Source organism: Symphodus melops (genome assembly GCF_947650265.1).
Source record: "Symphodus melops genome assembly, chromosome: 16".
NCBI classification, from domain to species: Eukaryota; Metazoa; Chordata; class Actinopteri; order Labriformes; family Labridae; genus Symphodus; species Symphodus melops.
Genome location: NC_136706.1, coordinates 21,548,857 through 21,570,575, shown reverse-complemented (window position 1 = coordinate 21,570,575; position 21,719 = coordinate 21,548,857). Strand labels below are relative to the sequence as shown.

At 46.9% G+C, this 21,719-nt stretch overlaps 1 protein-coding gene and 1 long non-coding RNA gene across 2 annotated transcripts in view; both read right to left on the bottom strand.

Moving 5' to 3' along the window:
• Positions 1-280: 280 nt before the first annotated feature.
• Positions 281-21,719, bottom strand: part of LOC306837524 (uncharacterized protein) — a 61,571-nt gene continuing 40,132 nt past the window's right edge. The window contains exons 3-4 of the mRNA XM_079365258.1: positions 1,116-1,208; positions 281-545 (exon numbers count right to left, since the gene is read on the bottom strand). Coding sequence (XP_079221384.1) covers positions 321-545; positions 1,116-1,208 — 318 coding nt within the window. The 3' untranslated portion in view covers positions 281-320. The remainder of the gene's footprint in view (positions 546-1,115; positions 1,209-21,719) is intronic.
• Positions 1,673-3,030, bottom strand: LOC306837537. The gene is made up of 3 exons (XR_013780948.1): positions 2,993-3,030; positions 2,043-2,087; positions 1,673-1,936 (listed from the first exon to the last, which is right to left on the bottom strand). It is a non-coding gene; the product is annotated as an uncharacterized lncRNA (long non-coding RNA).

The following is a 21,719-nucleotide window of genomic DNA, read 5'->3' as shown; positions in this document are numbered from 1 at the left end:
GTTCATCCAGTCTAAACCCCCGTAATCTCTCTCCACTCCCCATGACTGCATATGATGTTGATCGTGTACTTCCAGCAGTTCAATAAACAGCCTCTTCTTCCCTGTAACTTAAGTCAATTCTGAGTCCAATTCTCAAGTCCAAAATGTTGTAGGTCATAGATTGTCTTTATATGGGGTGAAAATGAAGGCAAGAACAATACAACCAAAAATAAAGATCCGATGATGAACTTTGCCAACAAGTGTTCACCTCATTTTTCAGCTGCTGTATCTTTGTGTTCAGCTTGTGCCCATCCAGGTTCATTAGGATCTTCTAGAAAAACTCAAATGTGTACTTGAGGTTGTCTGGAAAGTTTAGATCCAGGGCATAAATGAGCCCAAACATCATTATGACCCCCATGATGACACTGTCCACGTTGCTCAGGACTTTGATGCCTTCGATAACAACTCCCACATCCTCTGGCTGCCTCTCGCCATCTCCACGGATTATGTATATCCACATGACCGTGAGGATCAATGTCCCTTTCTGCATCCTCAGTGGCGGAGGCCTGAACAACAACACAAAAACATAACACTTGTATTAGATAAAAGGCTGAACACCACTAACAGAAAATCAACTGTTTTGTGGCATGCATCTGTAATGTGTTATATATGAATTTGAATTTTTTTTTTAAGTCCTCATTGCTTGTCAAATCAATCATGTATCTATCATGAGTTAAATGTGATTGGAAAGTTAACCATATATATATATATATAAAATAATATGTTTGACATTGGGCCAGTAAATAACTTCAGCAAGCAGCCATGAACATAATGCAATTGCTGCTAAATGATCCTTTAGGCAACCACAGCCCTATAGAGATGGACCTGTGGGACAGAAATAGCTGTTTTACTCCACAGGGCCTCCGACCATTTGCCACTATCAGCTTAGGAGACTCTGACTCTGTCTTTTCTTGCACCTACCAGTGATTTCAAACCAAAATAAAAATTTAAAGAGCCACATTGTTTACAAAATGCCAAAAAGTTGTAGTGTGTTGAGCTCAAAGGACCACAATATATGTAAATATGAATCTGTAACACTATTTCATGCTACTGTGTAAGACGAACTATTGACTTACCAGATATTCCTCGAAGAAAGTGTCTGGATCGTCATTGAGGTAGATAACAAGGCTTCTCAGGATGCACTCCCTCCTGGTGTCAATGTCGTCACACTAAAGCAGGGGTGAAAAATCAAAACAGAATTTGGCTAAATATTGGTGCAACAGTGGCACAGGGAGGGGGGCAAGTTGACTAGAGGGTGTGAAAAAACAAGATAAACTAACACACACACACACACATACATATATATATATATATATATATATATATATATATATATATATATATATATATATATATAAAAACGGTTCGAGTATTTCTACTTACCAAATCTATTTTTGCCAGAACGTCTTTGATTTGTTGCCCCTTCACTCCTTTGCTTTTGAAGATCTGCATCAACTTGAGTGAAAAGTGGTCCAGTTGTGACATAAACTTTGACTTCAGTGGCTTTGTAGTGATCCGCAAGAACTCCTCATTAATCTGAAAAATATATTTTTAAAAATCTTTAGAAAAAATTACCATTTTCTTACAGTTAAATATCAATACAAGTTACAAGTTAACTTACTTCACTCTGCTGGAATTCCTCAATCATGGGCCTCTGTTCATGACACTTGAATGTAGCTACTTCTGCTGTTTTGGGAGTTTGCTGTTTACCATGAACTTTGTATGTATGATTTAGTAGCTTACTCCATGTACTAAAACCTGCATGGGCAATCTGCATATGGACATGGATAGCGATAACTGCCCCTTAAATGCCCGTGAGTCTGCCTAAAATGCTGCAACAACAAATACCTGCTAGATAGTTCCAAACTGCATTCTTTACACTGCCACGTTCATAGTCCTGAAATAGAGAATAAAGAGAATTAGCATATATAACATCACATCAAAAGGATGACAATGATAGAGATCAGCTTGTACCAGCATTAAACACATAACCTATTACTTACAATCACTAAGAGGCTGCCACATGAAGCTTGAAAAAAAAGATCAATCTGCAAAAGATGATAACATTAAGTTGTGAGTGCAAGTACCAGAATACCCAGAAATGCAGACAAGTTGCAATTGAATTAAAGCTCTGACCAATAAAACAAGATAACATTTAGAATAGGCTACCCATTATTTGACAAACAATTAAGTTTCAATAATTAAATTCAAGACATGAGATTATTTTAAATTCTGCCATTTTATTAAAATAAACACAGGAACAATATTAACCTTCCTGCATGTATTCACTGACCATCTATAACCTAGAATCTACATTTACTGCTTAATCGACAGCTTTACTGAAGGAGAGAGGGTGTGAAAGAGGCAGAGACCGGCGGAGATGATGGAGTTCAACAAAACAGGGCAAGCTCAACACCAACAGGATCTGGTGCCTGAACTTCAACCAGAGTCACTCGCGATAGCGCGAGATAATACTCTTTATGAGGTATAAAACACTATATAATCCTTATAAACACGCATTCAAACACACATACAGGCAGTCTCCGGAGTGCCGGAGCTGACACGCAACGCAGCGGACCCAGCGGAAGCACACACATTGAATAAAGTAAAACTACATGGGCAGACATTACATGCATTTATCTCCGACTGTCGAGTCAATAATCTTACCCGCTCACGCTGGTCCTCACGTTCATCCCGGCCTGATTTATGTTATATAATAAGTGAGGGCAAATTCGTTCACCTCACAATCATCGTGCAGTTTTCCGACTGCCGTGTTCATTTCTGGACTATTAAACTAGCGGCCATGTTGGAGGTTACCAAGCTAGCACGCAAACTCGGACTTTAAAAGTAAAGTTCACCCCCACAAACATTACACAAATTGTGGTATATAGCACTGAATACACCAGCGGTACAGTCTACAGTATTACAGTTATAAAAAACAATTAATACTTACCAAAGACCGAGCTCCAACCTGCTGCAGGTTTCCCGATTACGTTGATGTGGTCTAATCCAGCCGAAAGACGTTATGCCCGCGAAGATTATGCGCATGCGCAAAGGGCGGCTCCAAATTCTGAACTCATTTATTTTGCGTTAATCAACATCAAATCAATCCCACAGGATCAATTATGAGAAAGTTTATGTTTCACTGACTAAATATATCTGTCTATATTTTAAAACTCGATATTTTTTAATAAATTCAACAATACTTAAGTGTGTCACATCTAAGAAGGGCTTGAATCAGTTTTTTGAGTGTATTAATAATAATCTTCTATAATATGCTTTTGTCCAACCAGACGAAACACACACGCGCACCCAAACACACAGGGCTGGTTGGGTGGTTAGATTCGTCCGTCTATCGGACACCAACATAGAGTGCAGCGTGTGTGCGTGTGTGTGTGCGCGTGTGCGTGTGTGTGCATATGCATGTGCGTCTGCGCGCGCACGGACGAATCCGACCATCCAACCAAATAGCTGTACGTGTAAGCACAGATACACGCGCACGCAAGCACAGGTACAAAATATGCAAACCAACATATAGCCTATAGAAACATAGGCTAAAGAGATATTTACAGATAGATAGATAATACTGTTTGGAGCTAATTGGGCTTTACTTGTTCATTTATCTCTGTTTGAGAAATCTCTGTTTGCTTTCAGTATTTTGTTTGTAATTCAGAAATGTAACACTAGGTGGAGCCAGGTGTGCCAATGTATGAATAATGAAAGATATGGAAAGTTCTGTTGATGTTCGGACATTGTTAAGGACAGAACGTGTCCCCCTCTTATCAGGCAGGAGGTTACACATGTATTTATTATCTATACTTTGTTTGTTTACTTCACCACCTCCCATCGGTTTTAGACCATATTGGAGCCGGAGCGTGACGTCACAACGTGTTTAGACTGTACAGAGGCTTTCTGCACGCGCAGTTAATTAATGACGTGACTCTTGACGTCACAGAACAAGCCAACCGAGGTTATAAGTAGAGGCTCTTTCAAACCAAACATTAAAAAGAACTCTCTGGGACCTTGTGTTCCAGGGGGGCCTCTATGGGGAGTTTGCATGTTCTTCCCTTGAGGTGTGGGTTCACGGGTAATCCGGCTTCCTCCCACAATCATCAAAACATGCACTTTAGATAGGAGGGCTAGTTGGTTGGATGGTCGAAGTGGTTCGTCCGTCTGACACCAACATAGCCTGCAGCGTGTGTGCGTGTGTGTGTGCGCGTGTGCGTGTGTGTGCATATGCATGTGCGTCTGCGCGCGCACGGACGAATCCGACCATCCAACCAAATAGCTGTACGTGTAAGCACAGATACACGCGCACGCAAGCACAGGTACAAAATATGCAAACCAACATATAGCCTATAGAAACATAGGCTAAAGAGATATTTACAGATAGATAGATAATACTGTTTGGAGCTAATTGGGCTTTACTTGTTCATTTATCTCTGTTTGAGAAATCTCTGTTTGCTTTCAGTATTTTGTTTGTAATTCAGAAATGTAACACTAGGTGGAGCCAGGTGTGCCAATGTATGAATAATGAAAGATATGGAAAGTTCTGTTGATGTTCGGACATTGTTAAGGACAGAACGTGTCCCCCTCTTATCAGGCAGGAGGTTACACATGTATTTATTATCTATACTTTGTTTGTTTACTTCACCACCTCCCATCGGTTTTAGACCATATTGGAGCCGGAGCGTGACGTCACAACGTGTTTAGACTGTACAGAGGCTTTCTGCACGCGCAGTTAATTAATGACGTGACTCTTGACGTCACAGAACAAGCCAACCGAGGTTATAAGTAGAGGCTCTTTCAAACCAAACATTAAAAAGAACTCTCTGGGACCTTGTGTTCCAGGGGGGCCTCTATGGGGAGTTTGCATGTTCTTCCCTTGAGGTGTGGGTTCACGGGTAATCCGGCTTCCTCCCACAATCATCAAAACATGCACTTTAGATAGGAGGGCTAGTTGGTTGGATGGTCGAAGTGGTTCGTCCGTCTGACACCAACATAGCCTGCAGCCTGGAGCGTACACACACACGCTGCAGGCTGCAGACTACGTTGGTGTGACGGACAGATGAATCCGACCGTCAGACCAACCAGCCTGCACAAACACACACCCGCACGCACACCCTAACACACACAGGGCTTGTTGGTTGGATGGTCCGAGTGGTCCATCTGTCTGACACCAACATAACCTGCAGCCTGCAGCGTGTGTGTGTGTGTAAACGGACAGACGCACGCACGCACGCACGCGCACCCAAACACAAAGGGCTGGTTGGGTGGTTGGATTCGTCCGTCCATCGGACACCAACACAGCGTGCAGCGTGTGCGTGTGTGTCTGCGCGCGCGCACGGACGAATCCGACCATCCAACCATATACACGTGTAAGCACAGATACACGCGCACGGAAGCACACGGACAAAATATGCAAACCAACATATAGCCTATAGAAACATAGACTAAATAGATATTTACAGAGATAGATAGATAATACTGTTTGGAGCTAATTGGGCTTTACTTGTTCATTTATCTCGGTTTGAGAAATCTCTGTTTGCTTTGAGTAGATAGATAGATAGATAGATAGATAGATACTTTATTGATCCCGAGGGAAATTCAGAGTATTTTGTATGTAATTCAGAAATGTAACACTAGGTGGAGTCCTGGTTTCATGCTGGTTATAAAGCCAAGGCTCCAGGTGGTTGGAGCCAGGTGTGCCAATGCATAGATAACAAAAGATTTGGAAAGGTCTGTTGATGTTCGGTCTGTTATTGTGTGTTAGCACACTAATGCACCTTTAGGTGTGCACTCCCTATCTTACTAAATCTATCTGCATACACTACCAAGCTCCCCACCTATCTATCATATACAGAGCTGTACTTGAGATGGACATGAAATATTCAAGCTGACCCCACTTCATTCGTTTGTTGGACATCAGAGATAAGTTTTAAGGCTACACGTTTCCCATTTGTCCATCTAATGCAGGGGAGTCAAACTCCAGTCCTGGAGGGCCGGCTTCCTCAGACTGTTAGATTTCTCCCTGCTCGGACGCAGCTGAATCCAATGAGTGACTCATTATCAGGCTTCTGCAGAGCTTGATGACAACACATTGGTTTAAAGCAGGTGTGTTAGAGCAGGGAGACATCTAAAAGTCAGAGGAAGCCGGCCCTCCAGGACTGGAGTTTGACACCTGTGATCTAATGCTTGTCTACTCACCACTTCCACAATGGTTGGTAGGTAGGTAGGTACACAGGTTGTGGGTTAGATGTAGTCTAGAAAAGTGAATGGATGGACAGGGCTGTAGATGAAATGGCTTTTCACTGATAAACAGCGAACAGAGAATTGTTTCATCATCACTTCTCTCTGGGTCTTAAAATCCATTTGACCTACTCTGGACTTTGTGTAACTTCATTCTATTTTTTCTGACCCTCTACCTGCATGTTTGTTTGTCACCCCTGGACACATCAGCTTTTTTAATGTCAATCCACTTACAGCGAGACAACAATTATCTGTTCATCTAAAATTAAATGTTTTGAGAGATAAAATGAAGACATGATTCTCAGCCAGTTTTAATCTCTTATCTCTTTATTCATTGGTGCCGTGGTGCATTCAGGGACCCGGAGCAGCCACCAGAACCTCCCCCAGCAGGATCAACAGAGCTTTTTACAGGAACAAAAAATAGATATTCAACAGAACTTCAAGAGATGGAAACAGAGGGCGTTGTCAGCTAAGTATTTAAACGTCAAAGTGAAGATCGTCACTCGTCACTCAGTGTGCACCTCTCTGGCGACCTCACCTGGTGTCAGGACGTCTCCACCTCCCAGGGAGACTGATGGAGACCCATCCTCTCCAGCTCACAGAGGCTCAGTGGACAGAGTCCTGGCCAGTTGTATCACAGTGTGGTTCAGGTCCTGCAAGACAAACCTGTGTACAACGCACCATGAGAGATGATCCAGATCATCCAGTTTGTCACGATCCGGGGTAGGAAACAGGGAGGAGGACCCAATTGCAGAAAAATAATAATTTATTTTAACAAAAAGGTAACAACAAAAACTTACTGAGAAAAAACTAAATCCAAAACGAAGAACATCTAAATCCAAAGTTCAGGGCACTAGCACAGGATACAACCGACAGCAAAAGACATCCAACAAGACAATGACACGACACCATACATACACAGAACACGAGGGAAATAATGAAAACTAAAACAGGACCAAACACAGAACAAAACCAAACCATGACAGTTTCACAGTGTACCCAGAGCCTCTTTGAAGGACCTTTTTTTAACCCTCACACAGAGCGTGTCGCCCTCTTATCAGGCAGGAGGTTACACATGTATTTATTATCTATACTTTGTTTGTATACTTTGTTCATACTTCCGTCGGACACCAACATAGCCTGGTGTGTGTGCGTGCGTGCGTGCTTTACTTTACTTTACTTTACATGGGCTTTACTTGTTCATTTATCTCTGTTTGAGAAATCTCTGTTTGCTTTGAGTATTTTGTTTGTAATTCAGAAATTTAACACTAGGTGGAGCCAGGTGTGCCAATGTATGAATAATGAACGATATGGAAAGTTCTGTTGACGTTTACTTCACCACCTCTCATCGGTTTTAGACCATATTGGAGCCGGAGCGTGACGTCACAACGTGTTTAGACTGTACAGAGGCTTTCTGCACGCGCAGCTAATTAATGACGTGACTCTTGACGTCACAGAACGAGCCAACCGAGGTTATAAGTAGAGGCTCTTTCAAACCAAAAATTAAAAAGAACTCTCTGGGGCCTTGAGTTGCAGGGGGTCAGGGCCTCTATGGGGAGTTTGCATGTTCTTCCCTTGAGGCGTGGGTTTCCTCCCACAATCATCAAAACATGCACTTTAGATAGGAGGGCTAGTTGGTTGGATGGTCGGAGTAGTTCGTCCCTCTGACACCAACATAACCTGCAGCCTGGAGCCTACACACACGCTGCAGGCTGCAGGCTATGTTGGTGTGCGACGGACAGATGAATCCGACCGTCAGACCAACCAGCCTGCACAAACACACACACAGGGCTTGTTGGTTGGATGGTCCGAGTGGTCCATCTGTCTGACACCAACATAACTTGCAGCCTGCATCGTGTGTGTGTGTAGGCGGACAAACGAATCCGACCATGTAACCAACCAGACGAAACACACACGCGCACCCAAACACACAGGGCTGGTTGGGTGGTTGGATTCGTCCGTCTATCGGACACCAACATAGAGTGCAGCGTGTGCGTGTGCGCGCGCGCGCGTGTGTGTGCAAGCGCGCACGGACGAATCCGACCATCCAACCAAATAGTTGTACGTGTAAGCACAGATACACACGCACGGAAGCACAGGTACAAAATATGCAAACCAACATATAGCCTATAGAAACATAGGCTAAAGAGATATTTACAGAGATAGATAGATAGATAATACTGTTTGGAGCTAATTGGGCTTTACTTGTTCATTTATCTCGGTTTGAAAAATCTCTGTTTGCTTTGAATATTTTGTTTGTAATTCAGAAATGTAACACTATAGGTGGAGCCAGGTGTGCCAATGTATGTGTTAGCAGAACAACTTTTTACGCAGCGTTCAAACGAAGACACAAACACACATGAACTTCTCTTTGCTGTGAACATCCGCATTGCGGGCACACGCACTTTTATTAAGTTCACCTGTAGGGTCACTAATTACACAGGTTAGGTCACATGACAACACATGGGAAATCAAAATAGAAAAACAAATACAGACAGGGGCATAATCTCAACACAAAATGAAATTAGAGCACAAATCTCAACACCCCCGCTTGCTCACATTTCCCAAATTCCATCTTATGAACATGCATACAGAAAAATGCAGACACTTCATATTCCAAACATAAACATCTTAAACCTTTCCAGCTTTAACTTAGTAGCAGGCTTCGTTAACACATCTGCAACCATATCATTGGTTGGGCAGTACTTAAGGTGTATTTCACCATCATTCACTAAGGACCTAACAAAGTGCTATTTTATGTCGACATGCTTGCAGCGTTGTCTATGAACTGGATTTTTGGCTAAAGCTATAGCTCCTTGATTGTCTTCATAGACACAGCATTTGTAACCTTGACCGTCAAAACACTTAATCAGCTGTTTTAAATGTAAACATTCCTGCATTGTCGCAGCTAATGCCACATATTCGGCCTCACAGGTAGATAATGCAACTGTTGGCTGTCGTTTGGTTTTCCAAGAAACCAGTGGACCGTTCTTGTTTAAGCTGATGTATTATGTCCAGTAAGACACGGACATCGACTGTGTGCTTATGGCGGCTTTATTGTCGTAACACAGGTTGTACACTCAACACACCTTGCCTTCAAAAACACCGAACACTTTCCGGCCGTGACGTCACACTGTCGTGACTACCACACCATAGCATGTGGTGATACACCACATTTACCCCCCCTTTTTAAAGCGTCCAAACAACTGCAACAGGGTTAACAATTTATAATAACACACTATGGCCCGAACGGCCAACCTGACTGGATAAGCCGGGTAGACTGCCGACTTACCCGCATAGCCTTGTGGTTTATTCTGCCACATGACAGGCTATGCGCTATACTAAGGTTTAAAAGTCTGTGACATAGTCTGTGAGGTAAGGGGGCCTCTGGCGGACCCGGACAGGATGGGGTCTAGGCTGCAGAGGTTCGACAGGCACATTCGGCTCCGGGAGATTCTCAGCCGGGGTCTCAGCCTGTATACTTGGCAGGTCCCAGTCCCCATCTGTGTGACGCCGATGAGCTGCGGTTACCTGGTCCGAGGCAGGCGGTGGTGCCACTCGTCTGAGGCGACTGGCATGCCAACGTGAACCGTCGGCCAGGCGAAAGGTGGCTGATCCCAGTTGTGCTGTAACTTGCTGTGGTGCAGACCAGAATGAGAGCAGTTTGTGGGACCGGCTGGGTCGCCGGATCCGGACCCAGTCCAATGCGGTGAGTGTGGGGTGCTTCACGCGATGCTTCTTGTCGAACTGCTGCTTCATGCTGTGTTGTCTCTTTGCCACTCTGTCACATGAGACGGGCGTCACTGCTGGAGAGTCCCCTACCGGAGGGCGCAGGCGGTCCAACGGTAGTTGCAGCTCGCGCCCCAGCATCAGAAGGGCTGGAGAGCTACCAGTCGTCGTGTGTGTCGTTGCTCTGTAATGCAGCAAGGTGCTCTGCAGTGATGATGAGAATGTTAGGCCGTCTGCCATGTGTGCTCTGAGCCCGTTCTTGAGGGTTTGATTAAACCTCTCGACGCCACCGTTGGCCTGCGGGTGGTAAAAGGCAGTTCTTATGTGTTTTATCCCCCTCCCCACCACGAAAGAGGCAAATTCGGCCGAGATGAACTGGGGCCCGTTATCAGTGGTGATGGCGTCGGGTACACCCCAGCGGGCAAACAGGGAGGATAGGAAGTCGATTACCACTCTGGTGGTGACGGACCCAGCAGGCAGCACCTCTGGCCATTTAGAGTGAAGATCGTAGGCCACCAGGAGGAAGCGCTGATGCTGTGGGGTGCCATGGAGTTCACCGCAGATGTCCACCTGAATGTGGGTCCATGGCGCCTGGGGCCATGGCAGAGGCTGCAAGGGCGGAGGCGGGGGAGGGCCAGTCTTCCCGCTGGTGAGACAGGCCACACAGTCTTTGACCAATGACTCCACGTCTCTGTCGATACCCGGCCACCAGACCAGGCCCCTGCAGCGTTGTTTGACCTTCACAATGCCCAGGTGGCCGTCATGAACCATGGCCAGGACACGTTCCCTCAGAGCGCTCGGGACCACTGTGCACAGCCCTCTTGCCACGCAAACATCATTCCAGCATGAGAGGTCGCCCTTGACCCGGTGGAAGGGTGCTAGTTCCTCCGGGACTCTGGTGGGCCAGCCTTCACGGATGAAAGTGCGGAGTTGGGTGAGTACAGGGTCCTGTGCGGAAGCTGCCTGAAGCTCCGGCAGAGAAACAGCAGCCTGGAGGGGTGCGTGCAGCATGAGGATCAGTTCTGGTTCTGAGGAGTCGTGGGTGACGTCTGGGACCGAGCTGGGTGTAGCCCTGGAGAGGAGGTCAGCCACGACATTCTCTCTGCCAGGTGTAAACTGCGTGGAGAAGTTGTACGCCTGTAACCTCTCAGACCACCGATAAAGGCGCAGTGGCTTGTGACCCGACCCGGTTGTGGCCAGGAGGGCTGTGAGGGCCTGGTGGTCGGTCCGCAGTGTAAAATGCCGACCATAGAGGTACATGTGCCATCGCTCGCATGCCCAGACGCAGGCCAGTGCCTCCCTCTCCCCCACCGAATACTTCTGCTCAGTCGGGGTGAGGGACCTTGAAGCGAACGCCACTGGGCGCTCGGTCCCTTGCTGGAGCTGGGACAGGACCGCACCAACTGCAGTGTTGGAGGCATCACAGGTCACAAACGTGGGGCTCTGCAGATCGAAGTGAGCGAGCACAGGTGGGGAGGTGAGCTGCGACTTTAGCCGGCGGACTGCAGCAGAGCATGCAGGAGTCCAGGTCCAGGGTGCATCCTGCTTAAGGAGGGCGCGCAGAGGTGCAGTGGTGTCAGAGTAGAGAGGGAGGAAGCGTAGATAATAAGCAGTCATCCCCAGGAATGATGACAGTTGCGCAGGGCAGGAGGGCTCAGGCAGGCGCAGAATGGCTTCCACGTTAGAATGAAGTGGGCTTAAGCCGTCGGCGGTCAGGCGAAACCCCACAAACTCGATGACAGGTGCAGCGAAGATGCACTTCTCCCCATTCAGTGTGAGGTTGTGACGGGCGAGCACACTTAGCACCCTGGCGAGGCGGTCGTCATGCAGTGAGGATGTCGCTCCATGCACCACGATGTCGTCCAAGTACACAACCACGCCGGGGATGCCGGCAAAGATTGTGGACATAATCTTCTGAAAGCAGCTGGGAGCGGAGCTGAGGCCAAAAGGCATGCGGGTGTAACGAAAGACCCCCATGTGGGTCACGAAGGCAGTGAGGTTGCGGCTGTCTGGATGTAGGGGCACCTGCAGATAACCCTGGCGGAGGTCGAGCTTTGAAAAAACTGTCGAGCCGTGGAACTTGGCAGAGAGCTCCTCCACTGTGGGCAGTGGGTATTTGTCGGGGACCACCGCTTTGTTCACTTGTCTGAGGTCAATACATGGCCGCAGGCCACCTGTCTTTTTCTTTGCCACCACCAGATTGGAGATCCAGGGCGAGGCGTCAACTCGCTCAATAATGCCACCGTCCAGCAGTTTCTGCAGCTCGGCTGTGACGTCATCACGCAGGGTGAGGGGTAGCCGGCGCAGAGGTTGGATGACAGGGGACGTGGTTGGATCGATGAGCGGCTGGTGGTTGAAGGCAGTGAGGCAGCCCAGCCCAGTGAACAGCGATGGCCAGCGCTGCTGCCAGGACGTGGTCACAGTCAGGACGGTGGCTCCCATGTTGTCTGTGATGGAGAAGCCCAGGGCACAGAAGAGGTCAAACCCCAGAAGGTTGGCACCATGGCGAGATACTTGGAATGTGAAAGCCGGGAGGGCTCTGGAGCCATAGCGCACGGAAAAGGAAGCGGTGCCCAACATGCTGATTTTAGTGTGTCCATAGCCGTACAGTTCCTCTGCTTCTGCCTTGATCGTCTGTCTGGGGAAGAGCCGTCGTACAGTGGATTCATTGAGAAGAGACCTGGAAGCAGCTGTGTCCAGTAGCAGTGGCAAGCACACGCCATCCAGCTCCACTGTGCACCATGTAAATGGCTTGGCGCTTGAGCCCACAGAGTGGATGGTAGTTGTGCCTGATGGATAGGATGAGCGGCGCTGAGGTTTTGTGGGAGCGGGTGCTGAGCGGCACACTTTGGCGAAGTGATGTAATTTACCACAGCGCTGGCACCTCTGCCCCGTGGCTGGACAGATCTGAGCGTGTGTGGAGTGAGACGAAGAGCCACAGTTCCCACAGGGCCTGCATGCTGCGGTCTCCTGACGCCCTGCTACATTAACCTCCAGATCGATGTGAGGGGAAGTGGGGCTGGGAAGCTGAGCGGCTGGGGCTACTGTCTGTGCTAGTGGAGCAGAGTGTGAGGCAGCCGGGTCCGTGGCCGCTAGCCGCGGTGTAACTGAGCAGCAGATTCCAGCTGAAAAGCTATTTCCACCGCTTTGGCCAGGGTCAGGTCGTCTGGCGACATTAACAGTTTTTCTCTCAGCTTGTGATCGGCCGTGTGCTCAGCTAGCTGGTCTCGAATTAACTCCTCCTCTAGCCGGTCGAATTTACAGAGGCTAGCCAAACACCGGAGGTCGGTGACGTATTGGTGGACAGACTCACCCGGCCGTTGTCGGCGCTGGCGGAAGACGATCCGCCGGACTATTACGCTCTGTGGAGCGGCGAAATGTCTGGCCAGTAAGGCAACACAGTCTGCGTACTTATCTGCGGGTCCGAGAGTGCGGAAAATGCGTTGTCCCTCGCTGCCCAGGCTGTTGATGAGCAAAGCCTTTAGCCGTGCGTCGTCAGCCCCGGCTAATCCCATAGCAGCAATAAACGTCTGAAACGACTCATACCAGCGGGGCCATGGAATCGTCGGCTCGCCCGGCAAAGCGAGGAACGGAGATAGAGGTGATAGAGGAAGCTCCATCTTCGTCGCCAATATTATGTCCAGTAAGACACGGACATCGACTGTGTGCTTATGGCGGCTTTATTGTCGTAACACAGGTTGTACACTCAACACACCTTGCCTTCAAAAACACCGAACACTTTCCGGCCGTGACGTCACACTGTCGTGACTACCACACCATAGCATGTGGTGATACACCACATGATGCAGTACCCTGTCGTACTCTTTCTATCATCAACATCAGAAGCCCAATTTGCATCACTGTAGGCATGAATCAGGTTGTCCTCTGCATATTTACAAAAACACAATGCTTTGTCTTGGGTTCCCTTCAAATATCGTAAAACATGCTTCACAATTGTCCATTGATCAGAAAAAGGTTCGTTGAAATACATAGACAGTTTACTCACAACAAAACTTCAATCTGGCCTTGTACAGGTTGCTAAGTAAATTAAACTCCCTACTGCCTCTCTGTATTTCCTGACATCATCCATGTCTTCCGCATCATTACTGTAATCAAGTTTTTGTTCACGTGGGGTTGCTCTTGGTTTACAGTTTAACATAGAAAATCTTTCCAGAACTTTTTGTACATACTTGCTCTGAGACATTTTGACAGTGTCACCATTTTGTACAAAATCAATACCAAGAAAATGAGAGAGTTTGCCAAGATCTTTAATTTGAAACTTGGAATTCAGCATTTCTTTGACACATTTCAAGAATTTCTCATCACTAGCAGCAATAATTAAATCATCAACCCATATGATTATGTGAATCTTCACTTTCTCAGTGACTTTACTATAGACACAATGGTCAACTGGATTTTGCACAAACTTCATTTCACACAGATAGTTATGCAACATCTTGTTCCAATTGCGTCCTGACTGTTTTAGTCCATACAGGGATTTGTTTAGTTTACATACTAGTGTGTCATTATCGCCATTATCTCCAGATTTTATTTCATAACCTTCTGGCTGATCCATGTATATCTCGCATTCAATTGGCGCATGCAAATATGCGGTTTTCACGTCCATCTGGTGGACAATCAGATCATTCTGCACCGCTTTTTGTACAAAAACTCTTACGCTCGTCATGCTCGCTGTTGGAGAAAAGGTCTCGTCATAATTTACGCCTTGTTTTTGACTAAATCCTTTTGCGACATATCTAGCCTTGTATATGTCTGTTCCATCAGTGTTCTTTTTCAAGGCATAAACCCACCTTCCCCCCACTACACCTTTGCCCTCGGGTAGTGTGGTCAGGGTGAATGTTGAGTTGTCATTTAACGATTGCACTTCTTCATCCATAGCATTACGCCATTTCTTCGCGTTTACTGAACTTACAGCTTCTTTGTATGTTAAAGGGATATCACATAAAAGTTTATATCAGTAATCAATGTTGGTCATATCATCTCCGAAACCACAAATGTAATCGCCATAACGCTCTGGCTCTCTTCGCTCTCTGGCAGGATAGCGCCTCTCTAGAGGCGCATCTCCATTCTCACGCTCTTCTTTCTCCGCTTTTATTGTGCCTGTTGCGCCTGAGTCGCGCTCTGCGTCACTTTCAGTTATCTCTAGGCCTATTTGTGAGACAGATCTGTCCGAACTTCTGCATAGCGACATTTGGCTGCCTACCGGTTAACATGTAATAAGGTGTCTGTTTAGTGCGCTTGTTAAAACACCTATTCCTTACGACTGCCGCGGTCTGGACAGCATATGTCCACAAATATTTTGGTAGCTCGCTCTCGATGAGCATACACCTGGCCATATCAAACAGTGTTCGCCAACTGCGTTCGGCTGTGCCGTTTTGGTGCGGGGAATATGGGGCCGAGGTTTCATGCCGGATACCTTTCTCGCTCAGCAATGTCCGAAACTCTCTGCCCGTGTACTCAGTCCCGTTGTCAGATCGCATCGATTTTATTGTCCCATAAGGGGCCATATCAGCTATGAACTTTTCAGTAGCTTGCACGGTGTCACTCTTTTTTTTTTCAGAAAATAAACAAATACCGCACTAGAATAATCATCTGTAAAAGATAATGCGTATCTGTGACCATCTAGAGACATTGGATCTATGGGGCCGGCTAAATCAGTATGAACCATGTCAAGTGGCGCTTTGGCCCTTCGATCTAGATTTCTGTTTCTGGTTTGCACAAATTTCCCCTGTATGCAGACCTCACAACTAGGGGTAGGTATGCCTCCCTTTTTATCAATGACCATCCCATCAACAACATCACACATTCTCCTTAAATCTGCAAAATTACAATGTCCGAAAATCTCATGCCAGCCCTGCAGATCTAAGCTTTTCTTGCATTTGTCATTACAGTCATTTTCTGTTGTGTGTAGATAATAAAGTTTGTTGTGCACATGTATGGGGAGTTTGGTACCGTCTTTATGTAGCAGGACGTTTCTCTTCTCGCTGAAAATCACAGTAGCTCCATTTGAAGTAGCAGCCTTCACGGAGAAGATATCTTGAGGGTATGTAGGAATGTACAGGGCACCCTTCAGCATTGTTCGGAATGATTGTCCCTTGCTGTCGAGTAGCCACACCTCCGCGTCACCCCTGCGTTTGGCCACTCCATTGCACCTGGATCCGTCAGCCAGTTCCACACAGTGGGTACCAGCCTGGAAACTTTCATCAAACTTTTTGAAGTTTGCAATGTCTGTGACAATGTGTGACGTGGCACCTGCATCGACCATCAGCCCTCTTCTCACACCAGGCACCTGCTTCTCCGCGTCTTTGTCACTTATCTGGAAGGCGAACTCCTTACACCCAGTCTTCTCTGAAACTCTCTGTGCTTTGTCCCGCTGTTTCCTCCGTCTACAACGTGCACTGTTGTGAGTGTTACTTTTACATTGATGGCACCACTGTTTGCGCACACAGTTTCTGGCTATGTGGCCTCTGTTGCCGCATTTGTAACACACAATGTCCGTATTACGTCCACTCGCTCCCTCTCGATCATGCTTTGATTCATAATGCGCTCTTGCCTTCATCACATTGTCCTCAAAAGCTGTTGCGCGCATGGTTTCATTGTCCTCAAAACTTCTCAGCTTCGTCTTAAATTCAGCAAAAGTGAACTGATCGTCAGTCTGGGTTATATGGATTGCAAAGGGTTTAAAAGTCTCTGGTAGCCCCTTTAAAACCATCGCTATCAGAAGGCCATCACTTAATTGTTCATCTGCTTTTCTGAGGGCAGTGATTGCAGTCTCTGCTCTGATTATATATTCGGTGACGCTCTCATTTGGTGATTTTTGCAAAGAGGTTAACTCGGTATACAGGTTAATAATCCTTGGTTTTCCTTTTCCATCGTAGTACTCTCGGAGAATCTTTAGCGCTGCGCGGCCATCATCTGCTGCTTCTCTCATTATAAGCGACAGGCTCTTATCATCCAGGAACTGAATGAGCTCCGCGTAAGCCTCGGCATTTTTCCCCTCCTCCTCCACATCATCGGCGATGGGCTCTTTTAGGATTGTGTCCTTCAAGCCTTGTAGACAAAGGTGACCCAAAAATGTCGTTTCCCACAGTTCATAATTTCTCTCGTCACCGTCAACAACGAGTCTCGCCCAGCGGCTACTTTCTGCTCATGTTGCAGGTTCACACAGAATTCAGGTGCACGCTGTAAACGTCGCGACTCTCACCCGACAAGTAAATCTCACTGTGCGTTATGAGATTTGGGCCCATAACCTGTTAGCAGAACAACTTTTTACGCAGCGTTCAAACGAAGACACAAACACACATGAACTTCTCTTTGCTGTGAACATCCGCATTGCGGGCACACACACTTTTATTAAGTTCACCTGTAGGGTCACTAATTACACAGGTTAGGTCACATGACAACACATGGGAAATCAAAATAGAAAAACAAATACAGACAGGGGCATAATCTCAACACAAAATGAAATTAGAGCACAAATCTCAACAGTATGAATAATGAAAGATATGGAAAGTTCTGTTGATGTTCGGACATTGTTAAGGACAGAACGTGTCCCCCTCTTATCAGGCAGGAGGTTACACATGTATTTATTATCTATACTTTGTTTGTTTACTTCATCAGTTTATTGCCCTCACTGTGAAATAGTTCAGTGACTATACACAGGTCACCCATTCATGCTCAACAAAATATGATTCACAGCCAGTCTAAATAATTTGGAGCACATCTTGCAGTCGTGTTTGATGTTATGTTGTTTATTATTTTAAAGACATTTATTTGATTTGCACTAAACTCTCTTAGCCCCTCCCAGTCTGTGAGAAACATCATTAGGTACAGACACATCATTATAAGATGCCGTCAAATAATAGCATCTCACTTATCGATATGGCTCACAGTATTAATAATAATCTTCTATAATATGGGTAAGCTCCTCTAAGTAGCTGATCGTTCACCGCAAGCTTTCTTTAAGTTTGGCTCATTAAAGCATTGAAATGTGGACTGCTTTAGTGATGTCACAACTTAGGAGCACCTTTATGTGTGCACCACCTCCCATCGGTTTTAGACCATATTGGAGCCGGGGCGTGACGTCACAACGTGTTTAGACTGTACAGAGGCTTTCTGCACGCGCAGTTAATTAATGACGTGACTCTTGACGTCACAGAACAAGCCAACCGAGGTTATAAGTAGAGGCTCTTTCAAACCAAACATTAAAAAGAACTCTCTGGGACCTTGTGTTCCAGGGGGGCCTCTATGGGGAGTTTGCATGTTCTTCCCTTGAGGTGTGGGTTCACGGGTAATCCGGCTTCCTCCCACAATCATCAAAACATGCACTTTAGATAGGAGGGCGAGTTGGTTGGATGGTCCAAGTGGTTCGTCCCTCTGACACCAACATAGTGCAGCCTCCAGCATGTGTGTGTGCGTGCTGGGTGCAGGCTGCCTGCACACTATGTTGGTGTCCGATCGACGGACGAATCCAACCAACCAGCCTGCAAACACTTACGAACTCTCTGGGACCTTGTGTTCCAGGGGGGTCGGGGCCTCTGTGGGGAGTTTGCGTGTTCTTCCCTTGAGGCGTGGGTTTCCCCCCACAATCATCAAAACATGCACTTTAGATAGGAGGGCTAGTTGGTTGGATGGTCGGAGTAGTTCGTCCCTCTGACATCAACATAACCTGCAGCCTGGAGCCTACACACACGCTGCAGGCTGCAGGCTATGTTGGTGTGCGACGGACAGATGAATCCGACCGTCAGACCAACCAGCCTGCACAAACACACACACAGGGCTTGTTGGTTGGATGGTCCGAGTGGTCCATCTGTCTGACACCAACATAACTTGCAGCCTGCAGCTTGTGTGTGTAGGCGGACAAACGAATCCGACCATGTAACCAACCAGACGAAACACACACGCGCACCCAAACACACAGGGCTGGTTGGGTGGTTGGATTCGTCCGTCTATCGGACACCAACATAGAGTGCAGCGTGTGCGTGTGTGTGCGTGTGTGCGCGCGCGCACGGACGAATCCGACCATCCAACCAAATAGCTGTACGTGTAAGCACAGATACACGCGCACGGAAGCACAGGTACAAAATATGCAAACCAACATATAGCCTATAGAAACATAGGTTAAAGAGATATTTACAGATAGATAGATAATACTGTTTGGAGCTAATTGGGCTTTACCTGTTCATTTATCTCGGTTTGAGAAATCTGTTTGCTTTGAATATTTTGTTTGTAATTCAGAAATTTAACACTAGGTGGAGCCAGGTGTGCCAATGTATGAATAATGAAAGATATGGAAAGTTCTGTTGATGTTCGGACATTGTTAAGGACAGAACGTGTCCCCCTCTTATCAGGCAGGAGGTTACACATGTATTTATTCTCTATACTTTGTTTGTTTACTTCATCAGTTTATTGCCCTCACTGTGAAATAGTTCAGTGACTATACACAGGTCACCCATTCATGCTCAACAAAATATGATTCACAGCCAGTCTAAATAATTTGGAGCACATCTTGCAGTCGTGTTTGATGTTATGTTGTTGTTTATTATTTTAAAGACATTTATTTGATTTGCACTAAACTCTCTTAGCCCCTCCCAGTCTGTGAGAAACATCATTAGGTTCAGACACATCATTATAAGATGCCGTCAAATAATAGCATCTCACTTATCGATATGGCTCACAGTATTAATAATAATCTTCTATAATATGGGTAAGCTCCTCTAAGTAGCTGATCGTTCACCACAAGCTTTCTTTAAGTTTGGCTCATTAAAGCATTGAAATGTGGACTGCTTTAGTGATGTCACAACTTAGGAGCACCTTTATGTGTGCACCACCTCCCATCGGTTTTAGACCATACTGGAGCCGGAGCGTGACGTCACAACGTGTTGAGACTGTACAGAGGCTTTCTGCAGGCTGATTAATGACGTGACTCTTGACGTCACAGAACAAGCCAACCTAGGTTATAAGTAGAGGCTCTTTCAAACCAAAAATTTAAAAGAACTCTCTGGGGCCTTGTGTTCCAGGGGGGCCTCTATGGGGAGTTTGCATGTTCTTCCCTTGAGGTGTGGGTTCACGGGTAATCCGGCTTCCTCCCACAATCATCAAAACATGCACTTTAGATAGGAGGGCGAGTTGGTTGGATGGTCCGAGTGGTCCATCCGTCTGACACCAACATAGCAGCATGCACACGCACGCACGCGCACCCAAACCCAAAGGGCTGGCTGGGTGTTGCGGAGGTGGTGCGGTGGTGTTCGTGCCATAACACCCAGGGAGCTGCGTGTTCAGACCCAGCTGGCGCACCCCCGCACTCTGCAGGAGGCGCTGGAGCTGGCGTTGGAGAGGGAGATTATTGGAGGGCCCGCAGGATGTGACCACAATGGCGGTGGACCTGCTGTGAGATCTGCGGTTCAAGTGAATCCAGGTTGGCCACATCAGCGTGAGGTGCCCTAGGCGGGCTGATGATCAGGGAAACGGCCCAGGGTCTGCGTAGACGGGACGATGCAGACCCTTGCCCCTGTGTCCCGCATTGCCCCGTGAACGGACGGCGGAGCCCAGCAACACAGACGGGGAACCTGGCTCCACCCAGCGCATAGCCCTTGTTGATACGGGGTCCACTGCGACGCTGGTGAGACCGCATGTGATCCCAGCCGGGACACGGTTGGAGCCTACAGTGGTGAAACTGCAGAGCATGCTCTGAGAGAGTGTCAGACCTCTGACAAGACAAGCATGGCGGAGCGGATCCAGAGAGGGAAGCGCAAGTGCCCATTTTCAGTCCAAAATATACATTTATGTTCATGCTGGCCAAAAAAACTTTCTGTCAGTATAATTTTAACTGTTACAAGTAATAATATATGATGTTATTTTGAACATATATCATGTATTTAATTTAAAGGTGTTAGGTGTTAGAATATAAAGAAAAAGCATACTTGTAGCTTGATGCCACGGTTCAGTTATTCATAATTATGCAATTTTTAATATATATTTTTTGTACATAATGTTCTTGTAGAGCAGGGGTATCCAACCCTGGTCCTCGAGGGCTACTATCCTGCATGTTTTAGATGTCTCCCTCTTCCAACACACCTGACAGTGGTGGTCCCCACAGCTCTAAGAGAAGATGTGATAAAGGCCTGTCATGGCACGGCTGGAGCGGGGCATTTTGGAGTCTCAAAGACCCTTCGCCGGGTGCAGCAGAGTTTTTACTGGGGCCAGCTCAGACGGGACGTGGAGGACTTTTGCCACCACTGTGACCTCTGCACATCGCGTACAGGCCCCCCGACCTATCCCGTGGACATCGACCGATGGAGATGGTTTTTGGATATCCTCCAGACACACCAGCAGTTCCGCAAGGGCAGGAATACGCCAGGAGGCTCCAGGATAGGATGGAGTCAGCTCCTGCTTTTGCCCGTGACCAGCTTGGGAAAACAGGGATAAGGCAAGAACGAAACTACGACCTGAGGTCCAGAGGGAAGGACTTCAGGGCTGGTGACTGGGTGTGGGTGTACACCCCGAAAAGGAAGAAAGGACGGTGTCCAAAGTTAGACTGTCATTGGGTGGGGCCCTGTTAGAGGTGGGACGTCACCACCCCTTGACTCACCTCCTGCACAGCAGCTGGATGCTGCAGGGGTGACGACTCGACCTTGGAGACGGAAAAGGCCCCCGGGTCGCCTCAGGGACTTTGTTTGTGA